At 41.7% G+C, this 13,930-nt stretch overlaps 1 protein-coding gene and 1 pseudogene across 1 annotated transcript in view; one reads left to right on the top strand and one right to left on the bottom strand.

Annotated features, from left to right (window-relative positions):
• LRRC72 (leucine rich repeat containing 72) overlaps positions 1–5,214 on the top strand; it is a 53,682-nt gene extending 48,468 nt beyond the window's left edge. The window contains 3 exon segments of the mRNA XM_017889060.1: positions 1,865–1,938; positions 4,583–4,626; positions 4,991–5,214. Coding sequence (XP_017744549.1) covers positions 1,865–1,938; positions 4,583–4,626; positions 4,991–5,156 — 284 coding nt within the window. The 3' untranslated portion in view covers positions 5,157–5,214.
• A 2,135-nt stretch (positions 5,215–7,349) lies between these two features.
• LOC108540074 (ataxin-2-like protein pseudogene) overlaps positions 7,350–13,930 on the bottom strand; it is a 15,683-nt pseudogene continuing 9,102 nt past the window's right edge.

The following is a 13,930-nucleotide window of genomic DNA, read 5'->3' as shown; positions in this document are numbered from 1 at the left end:
AATTTATCCATATTGTTTTGTAGCTTCTATATTTGTTTTGTTATAAATCTTACCTTATTGTGACTTTCTAAAAAATCATTAGAGTAATTCTAAGAGAAAAATGAATTATTTTATTGAAAAGAAATTACACTTAAAAATGTTTATGAGGCAATCATAAAGCCACATTTTGATTTTATTATCCTTAATCTAAAGTTGAGAAAGAAATCAATTATATTTCTAATATCTTAAGAAGCAAGATCAATTTTAAGTTTTCTTCAAATCCCATCTAACAGTCCTTATCAAATAAGTATAGTTAAAAGGGTTGTGCAAATTTTCATTACTGTCTCTGGGTTTTATTGCGAGATAGCCAGTATTCTCAGAACCAAAACACTTTGGGCTTCTACCTGGCATTAAGGAAACTGATTTGCAGATTTTTCACCAATTACCTATATCTAGATGTAGAAAGACATTAAGGGGAATTTAAAATAAAACACCAACAAGCTTTTAAAATGTCCATTAGTGGTCCAAAAGTGAAGCTGCCAGATTTCCACCATGTTTGCTCAACACAGAGCTCCAGGTGCTGAGCCCAAGCTGGGGTATAGTGTTGCAGAGCCTGGGCCTGGCAGCTGAGGCATGTACTACTCAGGAAAAGAGAAGGGTAAGGATAAAAAGGAAGACCAGGCAGACTATTTAACAAATAGCAATTCACCAAACAGTGCATCGGTACAGACAAGGCAGGACAGAATCCAGAGAAAACAGATAATTGCACATCCAGAAGAGTAAATGCCAACTCCTACCTATGCATGAAGGTTTGGGTAGGTTTTAGAGGTCAATGTGAGATCTAGAGATTGTTTGGCATAGGGCTGAGCAATTGAGGGAGTTGTGTAGACGCAGAAGAATTTGTGAAGGCAAAAATCAGCAGTCAACAGAGCTTCCATGTTGCATAACTTCAATGGACATTTTTTGCACAGAAAACATTTACTGAGGCACCCCCAGAATTGTGCCATGAAGTAGCCCTGGGCCAAAGAGACAAACTAGAACTACTATCTAAGGGAGATACCATATACAAAAATAGACTCCAGAGAGACTGAATATCTAAATGTAAATAAAATAAAAAAGTACTGGAAGAAAATACTTTCATAATCCCAAAGTGAAGGCCAATCAAAGCCTCACACAAAACCCAGAGACCATCAAAGAGAAATGTTGACAGATTTAACTACATAAAAATGAAAAACAATTACACGTATCCCATAAATATGTACAAATAGCATGTATCCATAATAATTAAAAATAAAAAGCATCATATAGAAAGAAAATTAAAATGCAAGATTGGAGGAAGTCTTTATAACATATATAATAGGCAAAAGTTAACACCCATAATTTCTAAAGGACATCGCCAAGTCAATTTAAAAATCCCAGTAGAAAACAAAATAAATGACATTGACAAGACATGTGTACAAAGAAAGAAACGTAAATAATGATCAGCTTCACTAATGATCAAATAAATGGAAATCAAAACAATGAGATACCATTTTCATCCAACAAGTAGGCAGAAGTTTTAAAGGGTTGTTAAAGATGAGGGGGAAAGAGCACAATTCATGTTATTGATGGGAATGTAAACTCGTTCAACTCTCTTGGATGACCATATGGCAGTATCCACCAACATACGAAATGTGCAAACCATTTGACACAGCAACTAAATTTGATCTCTCCCTTACAGAAGTGCTTGCACATATGGACAAAGAAAAAATATATGCATATAAGTCTGCATGTTGCAACATTTTTTATAATAGCAAAAGTAGTAGAAACAATTTAAATGGTCATTCATAGGAGAATGTTAAATAGACTATGGCACATTTGTATAATACAATCTATTCCATTATAGAATCAATCCATAATATATTTGGGGATATTAAAAACACCTTGACAAGGCGGGCAGATCACCTGAAGTTTGAGACCAGCCTGGCCAACATGGTGAGACCCCGTCTCTATTAAAAATACAAAAATTAGCTGGGCGTGGTAGTAGGTGCCTGTAATCCCAGCTACTCAGGAGGCTGAGGCAGGAGAATCACTTGAACCCAGGAGGCAGAGGTTGCAGTGAGGCAGAGGTTGCAGTGAGCCAAGATCGTGCCACTGCACTCCAGCCCGGGGAACAGAGAGACTCCGTCTCAAACGAAAACAAAAAACAAAAACCACACTCATTGAAAAAGTAGTGTACTATGAGTAATAACAAAATTAGAATTTTGTCAACAAACAAATCTCTATGTATAGGTACATGTATACATGTGAGTACATATGTGACATACAGGCTGGAAACATACACACAAAACTTTTAATAGTGATACTTAATAGTAGTAGGAGGAAGTGGAAAGGTTAAAGGGAAATTTCCCTTTTTGCTCACTATTTTCTTTATTGTTTATATTCATTATAAGTAAAGTATGTGCTTTTGTAATTAAAATGTAGAAGAGAACAGGGGCATCCTGTCATTTTTTGACAATATGGATGACACTGGAGAGCGTTATACTGAATGAAATAAGACAGACACAGAAGAACAAACACTGCATGATCTCACTTATATATGGAATTAAAATAGTCAAACTCATAGAAGCAGAGAGTAAAATGGTGGTTGCCAGGTGCTGTGGGGAGAGGGGAGATGGGGAGATGTTAGTCAAAATGTACAAAGTTTAAATTATATTACACAAATGAATACATTCTGAAGATCTTATGTAATGTGACGATAGTTAGCTGTATTATATACTGGAAATTTGCTAAGAGGGTAGATCTTAAGTGTTCTCACCAATACACACAAAAAATGGCAATGGTCTGGCTGATTAATATGTTAATAAGATTGTGGTGATTATTCACAATGAATACCTGTATTAAAACATCAAGTTGTACACCTTAAATATATACAGTTTTTATTTGTCAATTATACCTCAATAAAGCTGGGAGGAAAATGTAGAAAAAGATAGCCTAGGATGATTCGAAATGCATGAGAGACTTTCATCAGCCACTTATGAAGGGAACAATGCTATGAATTCTAAGGCAGAGAGGCTGTGTGGTCGCTGCTGCTTGTGGAATGGCAAGAGCTGATATTGTGGGCTTTACTGGCACAACAGGTGCTGGTAAAATCCACCTCTGGACGGGCACTAGGCTTTCTGGTAGGAAATCAACAAAGCAGTGACAGTCTCTGGAAGACACCGTAAGAAATCCAGGTTTTGAGGACTAGTCCTGGAGCTTCAAAGCTAGGAAGATCTAGATTCTTGTGATCTAGTATTTGTTTATTCTGTTTCTTTACAGTTAATGCCAAGAATCCAAATAGTTGAAATGTTCCTAAATATTTCTCCTCATTTGGACTGTTAGTCCATTTATAGATGCATGTGCCTTTCAGAAGAAAAGGGATAGGTTTCAGTATCTTATATCAGCCTCAGTATATTAATTACAAACATTTCCACTTGGATTCCATTGGTACAGTATAAATTGACTAAGCTTTCCATTCTCAGGGTTTTGAAATTTATATTGTATTAAAAAATTTGCCTCAAAACCTAAGGCAAAACTCACTATATCTAAGAGAAAGCTTTGCTTTGGAGTTAGATAAAAGGGATTTTGACAGATTGAACTATTTGTGTAAAGGATAACTTGAAAACAGAAAGCTCTGTTTTATACTTTTCCTTTATAGCATTGTTCCATTGTTTTAAATGCTGGATAAATATTTTAAAATACTAACTTTAATAATGTACTTTTTTTCAGAATATTAGAGAGCAAATAAATAATATCATTATATATTACATATACATATTATTTTATCTATACATTTATTATCAGATTATATCATAATTGTATTGTCCCTTTACATCATCTCCATTTCCTAAAATAGATTTTAATGAGTTAAAAAATGACTCAGTCTTCAATAGATGAGAAAAATTGGTAGATCTTTCTGTGATGAATGAGTTCAAGCTCTGTATTCATATTTGATATATTTGGGCTTTTAATATTACTAACAAAATCCCAAATAAGTAAAAAGATAATTTGATACTTAGAAAAATAAACCTCGGCCGGGCACGGTGGCTCATGCCTGTAATCCCTGCACTTTGGGAGGATGAGATGGGCAGATCACCTCAGTTCAGGAGTTCGAGACCAGCCTGGCCAACATGGTGAAAACCCACCTCTACTAAAAATACAAAATATTGGCCGGGCCCGGTGACAGGCACCTATAATCCCAGCTACTCGGGAGACTGAGGCAGGAGAATCGCTTGAACCCAGGAGGCAGAAGTTGCAGTGAGCCTAGATCACGCCACTGCACTCCAGCCTGGGTGACAGAGTGAGACTCTGTTTCAAAAAATAAATAAATAAAAACTAAACCTTAACTATTAGCTATTCTGAAAGTAGGGCTTTACATTCCTTGTTTAACTATTATCTAAATATGTTCAGTCATAGCAGTTATCATGTAGACTTACATTTTATATTCATTGGAATTTACATTTCCAAGAGCAAGCACATCACTAAAAGTCCATAGAAGAGTTTTTAAATTCATGAATACTGATGAATTTAGAGTCATCATTCTTTTTTTATTTTTTCACTTAAGATTTTTTTTTGGATACAGTATGGAATATTATCTCCACATACATTTATAAAATATGGCATAATGTAGATAAAAACTTAGGAATACAGTGAACTTAAGATAATAATATGCATATATCTATATTTTAATAATCTCATTTAACATGGTTTTAAAACATGACTGCATGAGTATGTGAGACCTAAACTGTAATAGTTGATCCCCAAATATGTTCAGATACTTTATTTATAAAGTAAACAATTTATACAATAAAAATAATGTCACTTAGCCTGAAAGTCATTTGTCAGTGGAGCCTGCAAATTATTTGTTAGTGGTACTATACTACAAATAACACAGAAAAACATGGCATTAATGCATTTGAATGAAAATTTCCTTTTGGTCAAATTTTCATTTTTGATTGCTTTTTTTCTGACATAATTGCTTTTTTTGCAGAACTGTGTTTGATGACCCAGAAGATGCTGTTTTTGTGAGGTCCATGAAGAGATCAGTGATGACTTTGACCTCTATGAACTGGAACACAGTTCCAACACGAGAGGAAAGATACCTTGAAGAGGAAGGCACAGAACCGGCTCAAATGCTCACAGTTACACTGAGATAAGCCCTGGTATTTCTAGAAATTGTGGTGGTTTTCAGTTGTATATTAAACTTCCCTGTGACTTAGCATATTACATACTACTATGATACTATTTGAGATATTTAAATGTAAACAGAAATACCAATAATGAAAAATAATTCTTATATTTTAGGTTTTTAAATGTAAAGTTGTTTAAGTATAAATGTATACAGAAATGTATAAAATTCATAAGTGTCCAACTCAATGAATTTTTAAAAGTTGAACATGTTTATGTAACTGGCATGCTAGATCAAGAAATAGAACACTATCAGGACTCTGAAAGCTTGCTTCTTCCTGTACCACTCACTACTCACCCTTCCAAAGTAATCACTGTCCTGATTTCTAGACAATAAATTAACCATGTCTGATTTCAAAAGGCATATAAATAGAATCATAGAAGATGAATATTTTGTGTCTGGCTTTTTTCACTTGATGTTTTAAGATTCATACATGTTGTTGCTAGAAGCAATGATTCTATCATTCTTACTGCTGTATGGTATTTCATTGTAAGACTATATAACACAACTAACTTATCTGGTGTACTATTTTTGACTCTCTTCTCTGGAGATATTTGCCAGTTCTGGCTAACGACCTGGGTTTGGTATAGCGAGAAACTTGCTCCTTAGGGAAAAAAAAAAAATCCAAATGCTTTCAGTAGTTGCCTAGTACTGAGTGACAAAAGTGGACATTGAACATAACTCAAATTCATTACAGTTTTCCCTAAGGAGCTAGAAAAAAAGCTTACAAAGGGCAGAGTGACATCTCCCTCTATCTGGTGGTGCTTGGGAAACATAGACACACTGTAGAAGTGGACTGGAATCAAAACAGGCAAGAGATGAACGCCTAGAAGGAATAATGAATTGACATTGAGAATCTACAGCCTTCATTCACCTGTGGGCACTTACCATTCTGTGCACGGCCAGAGTCTAAAAATTCAGATATGGTCCCTGGAAGAAGGTTGCAGCTAGAATAAAGAAAACGCAAAGATTTGCCCGTTCATGTAGGTGAGTGGCTGGTATCATGACAAAAGTGGTTGTTTGTGGCTTCCAAGATTAGGTGATAGAAAGACTTGAAGCATTCTCTTGCTTGGGCTTGGGCCATAATCCAAAAGACAAAAGACATAGTTCCAAAAATGTAATTCTGGAAAAAATAATTTTAAAAAATGAAGACATTTGTTTACATTTTTTAAAACAGATTTGTTTGAGAAACATTATATCTACAGAACATTTTATAGGCTACTTAATACAATAAAATAGGCAATAATGACATATACATTTTTACAAGTATAAGCACTCAGTTATACTAATGACAGCTGCACAGGTATAAGAGTTATGAGTAGATAAACCGTATTCGTAAAGAAATAGGTCAAAAAGTAAAATGTATATCGCAAATGCAGACATACAGAAAGGACATCTCTTCACTTATTGAGGAAGTTTCAATGTTTTCATGCACACACACACAATGCTTAAACACAAAACAGTGTTGCAATAACATACTTTTGTGAAGTCAGATTTGTGAAAAATGTATAAAACAAATTGTAACTCTAAGTCTTGACATAATTCCCATATTGGAAATAGAGGTATAAATTAGCAAATTATAAAAAGTAATGCTCACAATTTAAAATCGTGAACAAAAAACTAAAAAGACAATTGTACATATGAAAAAGTATATTATGGGAATAGGTTATAAGCTATTGAGACGAAGTAGGCCATAAGAGTTGGCTGACTTTCACAATTATTTAAATATTTATTTATTTATTTATATTTTATGTAATAAAAAGTAAAAGTTCTTGTCCAGCCATCCTCATGGGGCATCCATCTGTCTCTCACACAGGTCACTCAAGTTAATGGGAAATAAAGAACAGGGGGCCTAAGTCAGAGGTTATAAATAACAGAAAATAAAAGATCTTCTGTGTCCAGCAGGGGAGTAGATGAGAGGATGGGAGGGCAATACTGGGTGGGGACAGGCAGGGACAGAGCAGGAACCCCCCACCCCTGCTGGACCCTGGCGCTGCCCTCTGTGAGGCCCTTCCCATTCAAGGTGCTTGGCAGTAATTCCCCAGTTCCCCTGGGGAAAGGGGGGATGGGGAACTGGGAGTGGTCCGAGCTGCTGGGAGAAGAGACATAGATCACTCTTCCCTCCACTCATGGAGATCTCAGGTCGGGGCCAGGAAAACCTTCAGTTCCCTGGTGGGGGTGGAAGGGGAGCTGCTGGGAGGGGTAAGATTGAACTCTGGTAAGTCAGGAGACAGTCGGGGTCAGTGAGAGCTTGGGGGTGTCTGATGTAGGGGTAGGGTGAGGGTGTGGAAGCCGAGAATGCAAGCACCCCACTCTGGGGCATTGCACTTTGGGGGTGACCTCCCATGACTCTGGGGTGGGTGCAGCAGCATCACCTGGGGTGGATGGGGAGCCCCAGGGTGAGGGGGCGGGGCTGCGGTGATTCCAGTTTGAACATGAGCCTGGGGAACATGGGCCATGTTGGTGAAGCCGTGGGGCAGATGCTGGTGGTGGATGGCATACACAGTGGCTGGCTGGGGGAAGCTGCTCTGAAGGGACTGGGCAGAAGGTCCTGGAGGCAGAGGGGGCAGCATGCCGGCCAGGGCCCCTGGGTGGTACAGATTCTACTGTTGGCTGCCCACTGCCCAGGTGTGGAGCCACTCCCGCCTGATGCTGGACAGGACTGGGGGCTGCAGGCTGGTTCCCAGTAGGCATGGTAGCCGGCTGCAGCTGGTGGGCATGAAGCTGTGTGGTATAGTGTGGTAGGCCTGATGAACAGTGACATAAAGGGCTTGAGGGGTGGGCTGCTCCACAGAAGGGTACTGAGGGGTGGAGGATGACACAACGTCCTGGGGAATGTCTGCCCGACGTCAGCATGCGTGGGTTGCTTTGAAGCAAAGGGGCAGACACCGGCTGTGAGGGGTAGTGGGTCATGGGCTACATCATGGCAGGTGGGCCTGGGAACTGCTGAGTGTTGTAGGAGATGTAGGAAGAATAGGGCGTGGCAGCCACCAAAGGCAGGCCAGCAGCCATCAAGGTGGGGCTGAGGCTGGCTGGTATTGGTTCCAGAGCTATGGGCACAGGGAGCATTTTGCTCTCCAGTACTTGCCCTGCTGCCCAGACATTGAATTGGATACAGGATACGAATACATCTGAGATGCCTGCACAGCTGGTCTCATGTGGATCTGAGGTATGTAGGAGATGTCCTGGGGGCTGTCCACTCTGCCCACTCTGGCCTGCTGTCAGTACTGGGATGGAGGGAGTTGAATGAGTCCGAGGCCCTGGAGAAGTTGGGGCACTGGTGGATTTATTCACAGACAGCAGAGACTTTGTGGGACTGAACTCCTTGGTATTGGGGTTCAATGTTGATTTCTTTACTTGTTCAGCAATAGGGCCCTCATCCTTGTCCTCTCCTTTGATGAGCCCAACCAGTGGGGCTGCCGGTTTGGCTTGGGCAAGGTGGTGGGGGCTGTTCTGGCCCCTCAGTGCCTCCTGCTGGTGCCAGGGGTGGTTTGTCCTCCTTATCCCATACGGACTCTGTCTTGGAGGAGACGGGGGACCCCATGGGATCTGAAGTCAGCAAACCATCAACCTCCTTCTCCTTTCCTTTGGCCTCCTCCTTTAAGATCCAGGGAGGAAAAGGATCCAGGCTGTTCTCAGGGGAACTATTGGGCTGAAGCTTAAACTGGGCCCCAAACTTTCTGAGTTCTTTCAGTTGGAATAGTTTCTGTTCATTCTGAAGACCAGGGACTTTCCCAGCTATCTGAGCCAGCTACTGGAGCTCCAGGGTTCTCTCAGGTTCCTTGGTAGAGAGTTCTTTTACATCTGTGGGGGCCAGGGAGATCTTTGGAGAAACTGAGGAAATGGAGCCCATTCCAGGATCTGAGACTGATGAGGTCACAGGTATGGAGGCTGAAGACGTTGGCACTGCCAAGCCAATGGGAGGCTCAGGACAGGAAGCTGAGATTGGGGCGGGGCAGCAGACTTGGGAGAACTCAGGGGATACATCCGGCCCACTGCAGGAAGAGGAACAGAAGTTTCTCCAGAAGGCCTATTACTGGGCGAAGACAGGGTCTTGGCACCTCTCAGAGGCCTCTGTGCCTTTGCGGACATGCAGGAAGGGCCTCCATTGATACCACGGGCCTCAGAACCTGGGCCAGGGTTGCTATTGTCCAGATGGTGAGGGCCACAAGCTGGCAAAGAGCTAAGGCCAGGCCTACCGCACCGAGAGCTGCTGCATCAAACTCCTCCCTGGGGACCTTCCTGGACTCGTTGAGGCAGAGGGATGATATACTTTACCTTCCTGGATGCCAAGCTGGGGCTCTCCTGCCCCGAATCCTGCCATTGGGCCACCTGTGCTTCTCCACTCCAGTGGCCCATTGTCACTCTCCATAGCGATCCGCAGGCGGTACTGAGGGCTTGATTCAATCTCTCGTGCCAACTGCGCCGCACGCAGCTCTCGCTACTGAAACTCTTCCGAGTTGTCATTTTCTAAGGGCACCGTATAAGAAAAAAGACTGCTATCATAGGTGGTCTTCACACCGTAGTTCTCCTCGTTGAACTTGAACATTTCGTTGGGGTCCCATCCATTGGACATATCGGACTCGAGGTCGTAGTTGTCGCTGTTGCTGTCACCTCCCTCCCAGCGCTGAAGCACCTTCTCTTTGTGTTCCCCATTCCCTTCTAGTTCATGGTGATGGCTGAATCGGTGAATTTGTCTTTAGCAGCGTAGTTGAAGTCAGCATTTCAGAAGTGAACAAGCATGACATCACTTGGCTTAAACACCATGGTGTCTACAATGTCCTCCCGACAAGGGCCACCTGCTGGCTCAGATGCTTTCTGGTGTACAACATCCACTGCTAGTTCAAAATTTGAGCTCAGCCTCTTGAAGATACCCTCATAGGTGGTGCCATTTTTCATCTTTACATCACAAGTGGAGCCCACAACAGCTGTAAGGAAATGCAGCATTCTGGAATTGTTGTAGACGCCTTCAAACACAGGTGACTGTGGGGGTCCCTTTCCTGTGCTCTGTCCCCTGGCGCTGCCAGTGGCAGCGGCCCCCGGCCTCTCCTGGTGCTGCTGCTGCGGAGGTAGCTGCGTCTCCAAGATGCTTTCGGCTTCCCAGCGGAGCCTGCTTCTGGCAGCCGAAGGCCCCAGGCAGGGGGAGGAGGCCGCTGGAGGCCCGGGTGGAGCTGCAGAGGAGGCATGGCCTGCTGCATGGGGGCGGCTGCTGGGGCTTGGAGAGCTCTTATGGCGGCTGAGTCTTCAACATTATAGCAACGTCCGGAAGCAGAATTAAACGGAAGGGAGGGAGAGAGGTGGCCGGAGCCGGGGTCCGCGGGAGAGCGTGGGAAGCAACTGGGATTGGGCAGCCTGGCCAGCCACTGGCAGGCGGGGGGAGCCCTGAGGTGTCGGGGGTAGAGAGAGCCCCAATTCTTAATTATATTTTGAAAGTTGATGCAGGATTTTTTGTTCCTTAGTTCGGCTAAATCCAGGTTCTTGTCTCACAACCAGGAAAAATTAGGCATGCAGACATGTTGAAAGGTGAGGAGGCCAGAATTTATTAAGTGAAAGGAAAGCTTTGAACAAAAAGAGGGGTCATGCACGCATTCCACCTCACAAACTGAATGCCAGGCCACAACACGTGAGTTGAAAAGGTCAGGCTCCTCCCACGCGTTAGGCGTGAATTCCTGGTGGCTCCACCCCATTCTGCCAGTGCGTCTGGGCTTCCAGTCCCTTGTGGGCATGCCCAGGAAAGACCCTGTGCAGGTTCCCTTATCTGCACAAAAACATCTGGCATAAACACTTGTGGAGCAGAGATTCTCCAGGGACTCTTTCTTATCTGCATAGGCATTTGTCTGCCTCCGGTATCTATCAGTATTGCATCTTGATGAACAGCTGCTTTTTTTTTTTCTTTTAGGCATGGCTTTCCTTGTAGAATATGTTCCATTCTTTTCTTCTTCTTCTTTTAATATTTTTATCTTTGTCTTTATTTTTTAATCTTTTCCCTTTTACAAGAGATAATTATTTGACAACCAAATGCTGGATTTGAATGGGAAATTTCCAAGGATTATCCTTGTTAGGACAGATTTCTCCTACATAGAACAGCTATTAGCAGTAGCCAAAAAATAAAAATAATAAATAAATAAAATAAAATAGGCCAGGAGACCAGCCTGAACAACAACATGAGGAGGGTGAGCCCACTTCTTTAAAAAATAAAATCCGGGCAGGGTGGGTGGCCCAGGCTTCACACCCAGCCCAATTGGTGAAGCCATGTCGTTGTCTGGGGTAAATACCTGGGGTTGGTTGTCTCACCAAGGAAAAACCCAATAAGCACAAGAAGTGGGTTTAGAAGCAGAGGTTTAATAGGCAGAAGAAAGAGAAAGGAGACGAGCTCTCTCTCTCTTGCGAGAGAGGGGCTTCCAAATGGGACTTCAAGCCCATGGCAGAATGCACCGGATTTTACAGACAGGCTTGAGGAGGAGGTGTCTGATTTACATAGGGCCCACAGATTGGTTGGACCAGGTGTGACATTTACATAGTGCTTTGGGAAGCTGGCTAACCCACCCTAATCTTCTTCTTATGCAAATAGACTTTCCACTTGGCAGTGCCATATTGTCTGCTCCCTACTGCACAAGTGATTGGAAAGGAAAAGGGGAAATGAAGTCAGCATTTTGAACATTCCTAGTCCCAGGTGGCCTTTTCCTATTGGCACAGCTGCCTGCATTCACCCCTGCAAGCTTCTAGCTTGCTTGTCTATGTCTGCAGCTCGATTTTACAGGCTGCTCTTTATTAGAAAATAAAATAATTTGGGGATGCTTTTCATTAAAAGGAAAACCTTATCAAGGACTTCCTTACTCTCACTATCAGTCTAACTAATTTCTTCTTAACTCCTATATCATCAGGAGGCTGGGGAGGCTGGGGCAGGAGGTCTGAGGATGTAGTGAGCTAGGATCATTCCCACTGCACTGCAGTTTGGGTGAGAGTGAGACCCTGTCTCAAAAAACAAACACTGGTTTGTGTCATCTGAGATGCAAGAAGAAAGAAAGAGAGAGAGAGAGAATAAGAGAGAGAGAAAGAAAGACCAACCAATAAAAAAGTTAAAATTCTCCAGTGATGCAGCTATAAGAATGATTTTATGCTTTTTACAGCAACATGGATGGAGCTGGAGGCCATTATACTCAGTGAACCAACTCCAAAGCAGAAAAGCAAATATTGCACGTTCTCACTTATAAGTGGGAGCGAAACAGTGGGTATGCACGGTCATAAAGACGGAAATAATAGACACTCGGGGACTCCGGAAGGGAGGAGGGTGGGAGGGGGACAAGGGATGAAAAATTCCCTGTGGGATACAATGTTCACTATGTAGGTATTAGGTACACTAGCAGCCCACTCCCCACCACAATGCAGTATGCTCATTTAACAAACAAGCGCATGTATCTCCTGAATATTAAAAAAAAAAAAAAAAAAAAAAAAAAAAAAAAAAAAAAAAAATTTTTTCTAAAGGCAAAAAAAGCAAAATCAAGGCCCTTTCAAAAAAGGGAATTAGAATAAGGAAAAAGGCTTATTGATCCTCTTGTGATTGATTGAGACCATACATCTAGATTGATCTGTATTCTAGGACTATAAGAAATCTTCAGTGCACAGAGTTAAATACAACAATGCTTTCTACAGCATTTAAAATCAGCAGAGATTAGGAGCACTTCACTCAATGGGGCTTGTACCACTAGAAAAGAAAGGCAGGTTCGTGAGATGGATCTGTCTCAAAATCTTCGTTTTCAATTCTTCTATTATCATTATGCATCTGGACTGGAACATGGACTGGAAAGAATCAACACATCAAAAATATGACCAGGCCGGGCATGATGGCTCATGCCTGTAATCCCAGCAGTTTGGGAGACCAAGATGGGAGGATTGTTTGAGCCCAGGACTTGGAACCTGGGCAACAGAGTGAGATCCTGTCTCAAAAATAAATAAATAAATAAATAAATAAATAAATAAATAAATAAATAACAATAACAATGAAATAACAATAATAACAATAAACAAGTGGGAGTGAACAAAGGTAAAAGGTAATTAAGATCACAATTAATTGTACTTAAAGGAAGTTTCTTTTTACTTGTCTCTGTCTGTCTCTCTGTCTCTGTCTCTCTCTCTCTGAGACACGGTCTCTGTCACCCATGCTGGAGGGCAATGGCACAATCACAGCTCATTGCAGTCTCAACCTCCCCGGCTCAAGCGATCCCTCTAGTCCCAGCTACTTGGGAGACTGAGATAGGAGGATCACCTGAGCCCAGACAGGTCGAGGCTGCAGTGAACTAGGTAATGTATCTGCCCCCATTCATTTTCTACATGGTGCTGCTCTTTTTGAAATTCTTTTATGGTTTAATATACATTCACAGGAACATTCCCTTTTAAATTTTCCCATCTTCTGTACCATGCTTCTATGTTGTTTGGAGTGCTCAGAATCTGTTCTGTATGCACTTACAGACAGACCACTAATTTGGCAGAAATGATATTGGTGATGGAACAGGAAAACTGTTGTGTGTTTCCCTGTCCTACTGTGCACATAATTATTTTCGAACCAGTCAGTAATTTTACTGGCTTCTCCAAGCAAATGCAGAGAAAGCTATTAAAAGCTCCTAGAATTTCACAGTTGGAAAGAATGCCAATGCAGACAAATTTCTAAACTCAAGCTTTTGTCATTGCTGTATTATGCGACCAATCCACTTATCTGATTTTTTTTTTTTTTTTTTTTTTTTT

This window comes from Rhinopithecus bieti, unplaced genomic scaffold (genome assembly GCF_001698545.2).
Source record: "Rhinopithecus bieti isolate Rb0 unplaced genomic scaffold, ASM169854v2 scaffold_16834, whole genome shotgun sequence".
Taxonomy (NCBI): Eukaryota; Metazoa; Chordata; class Mammalia; order Primates; family Cercopithecidae; genus Rhinopithecus; species Rhinopithecus bieti.
This window is presented reverse-complemented; position numbering and strand designations above follow the sequence as displayed.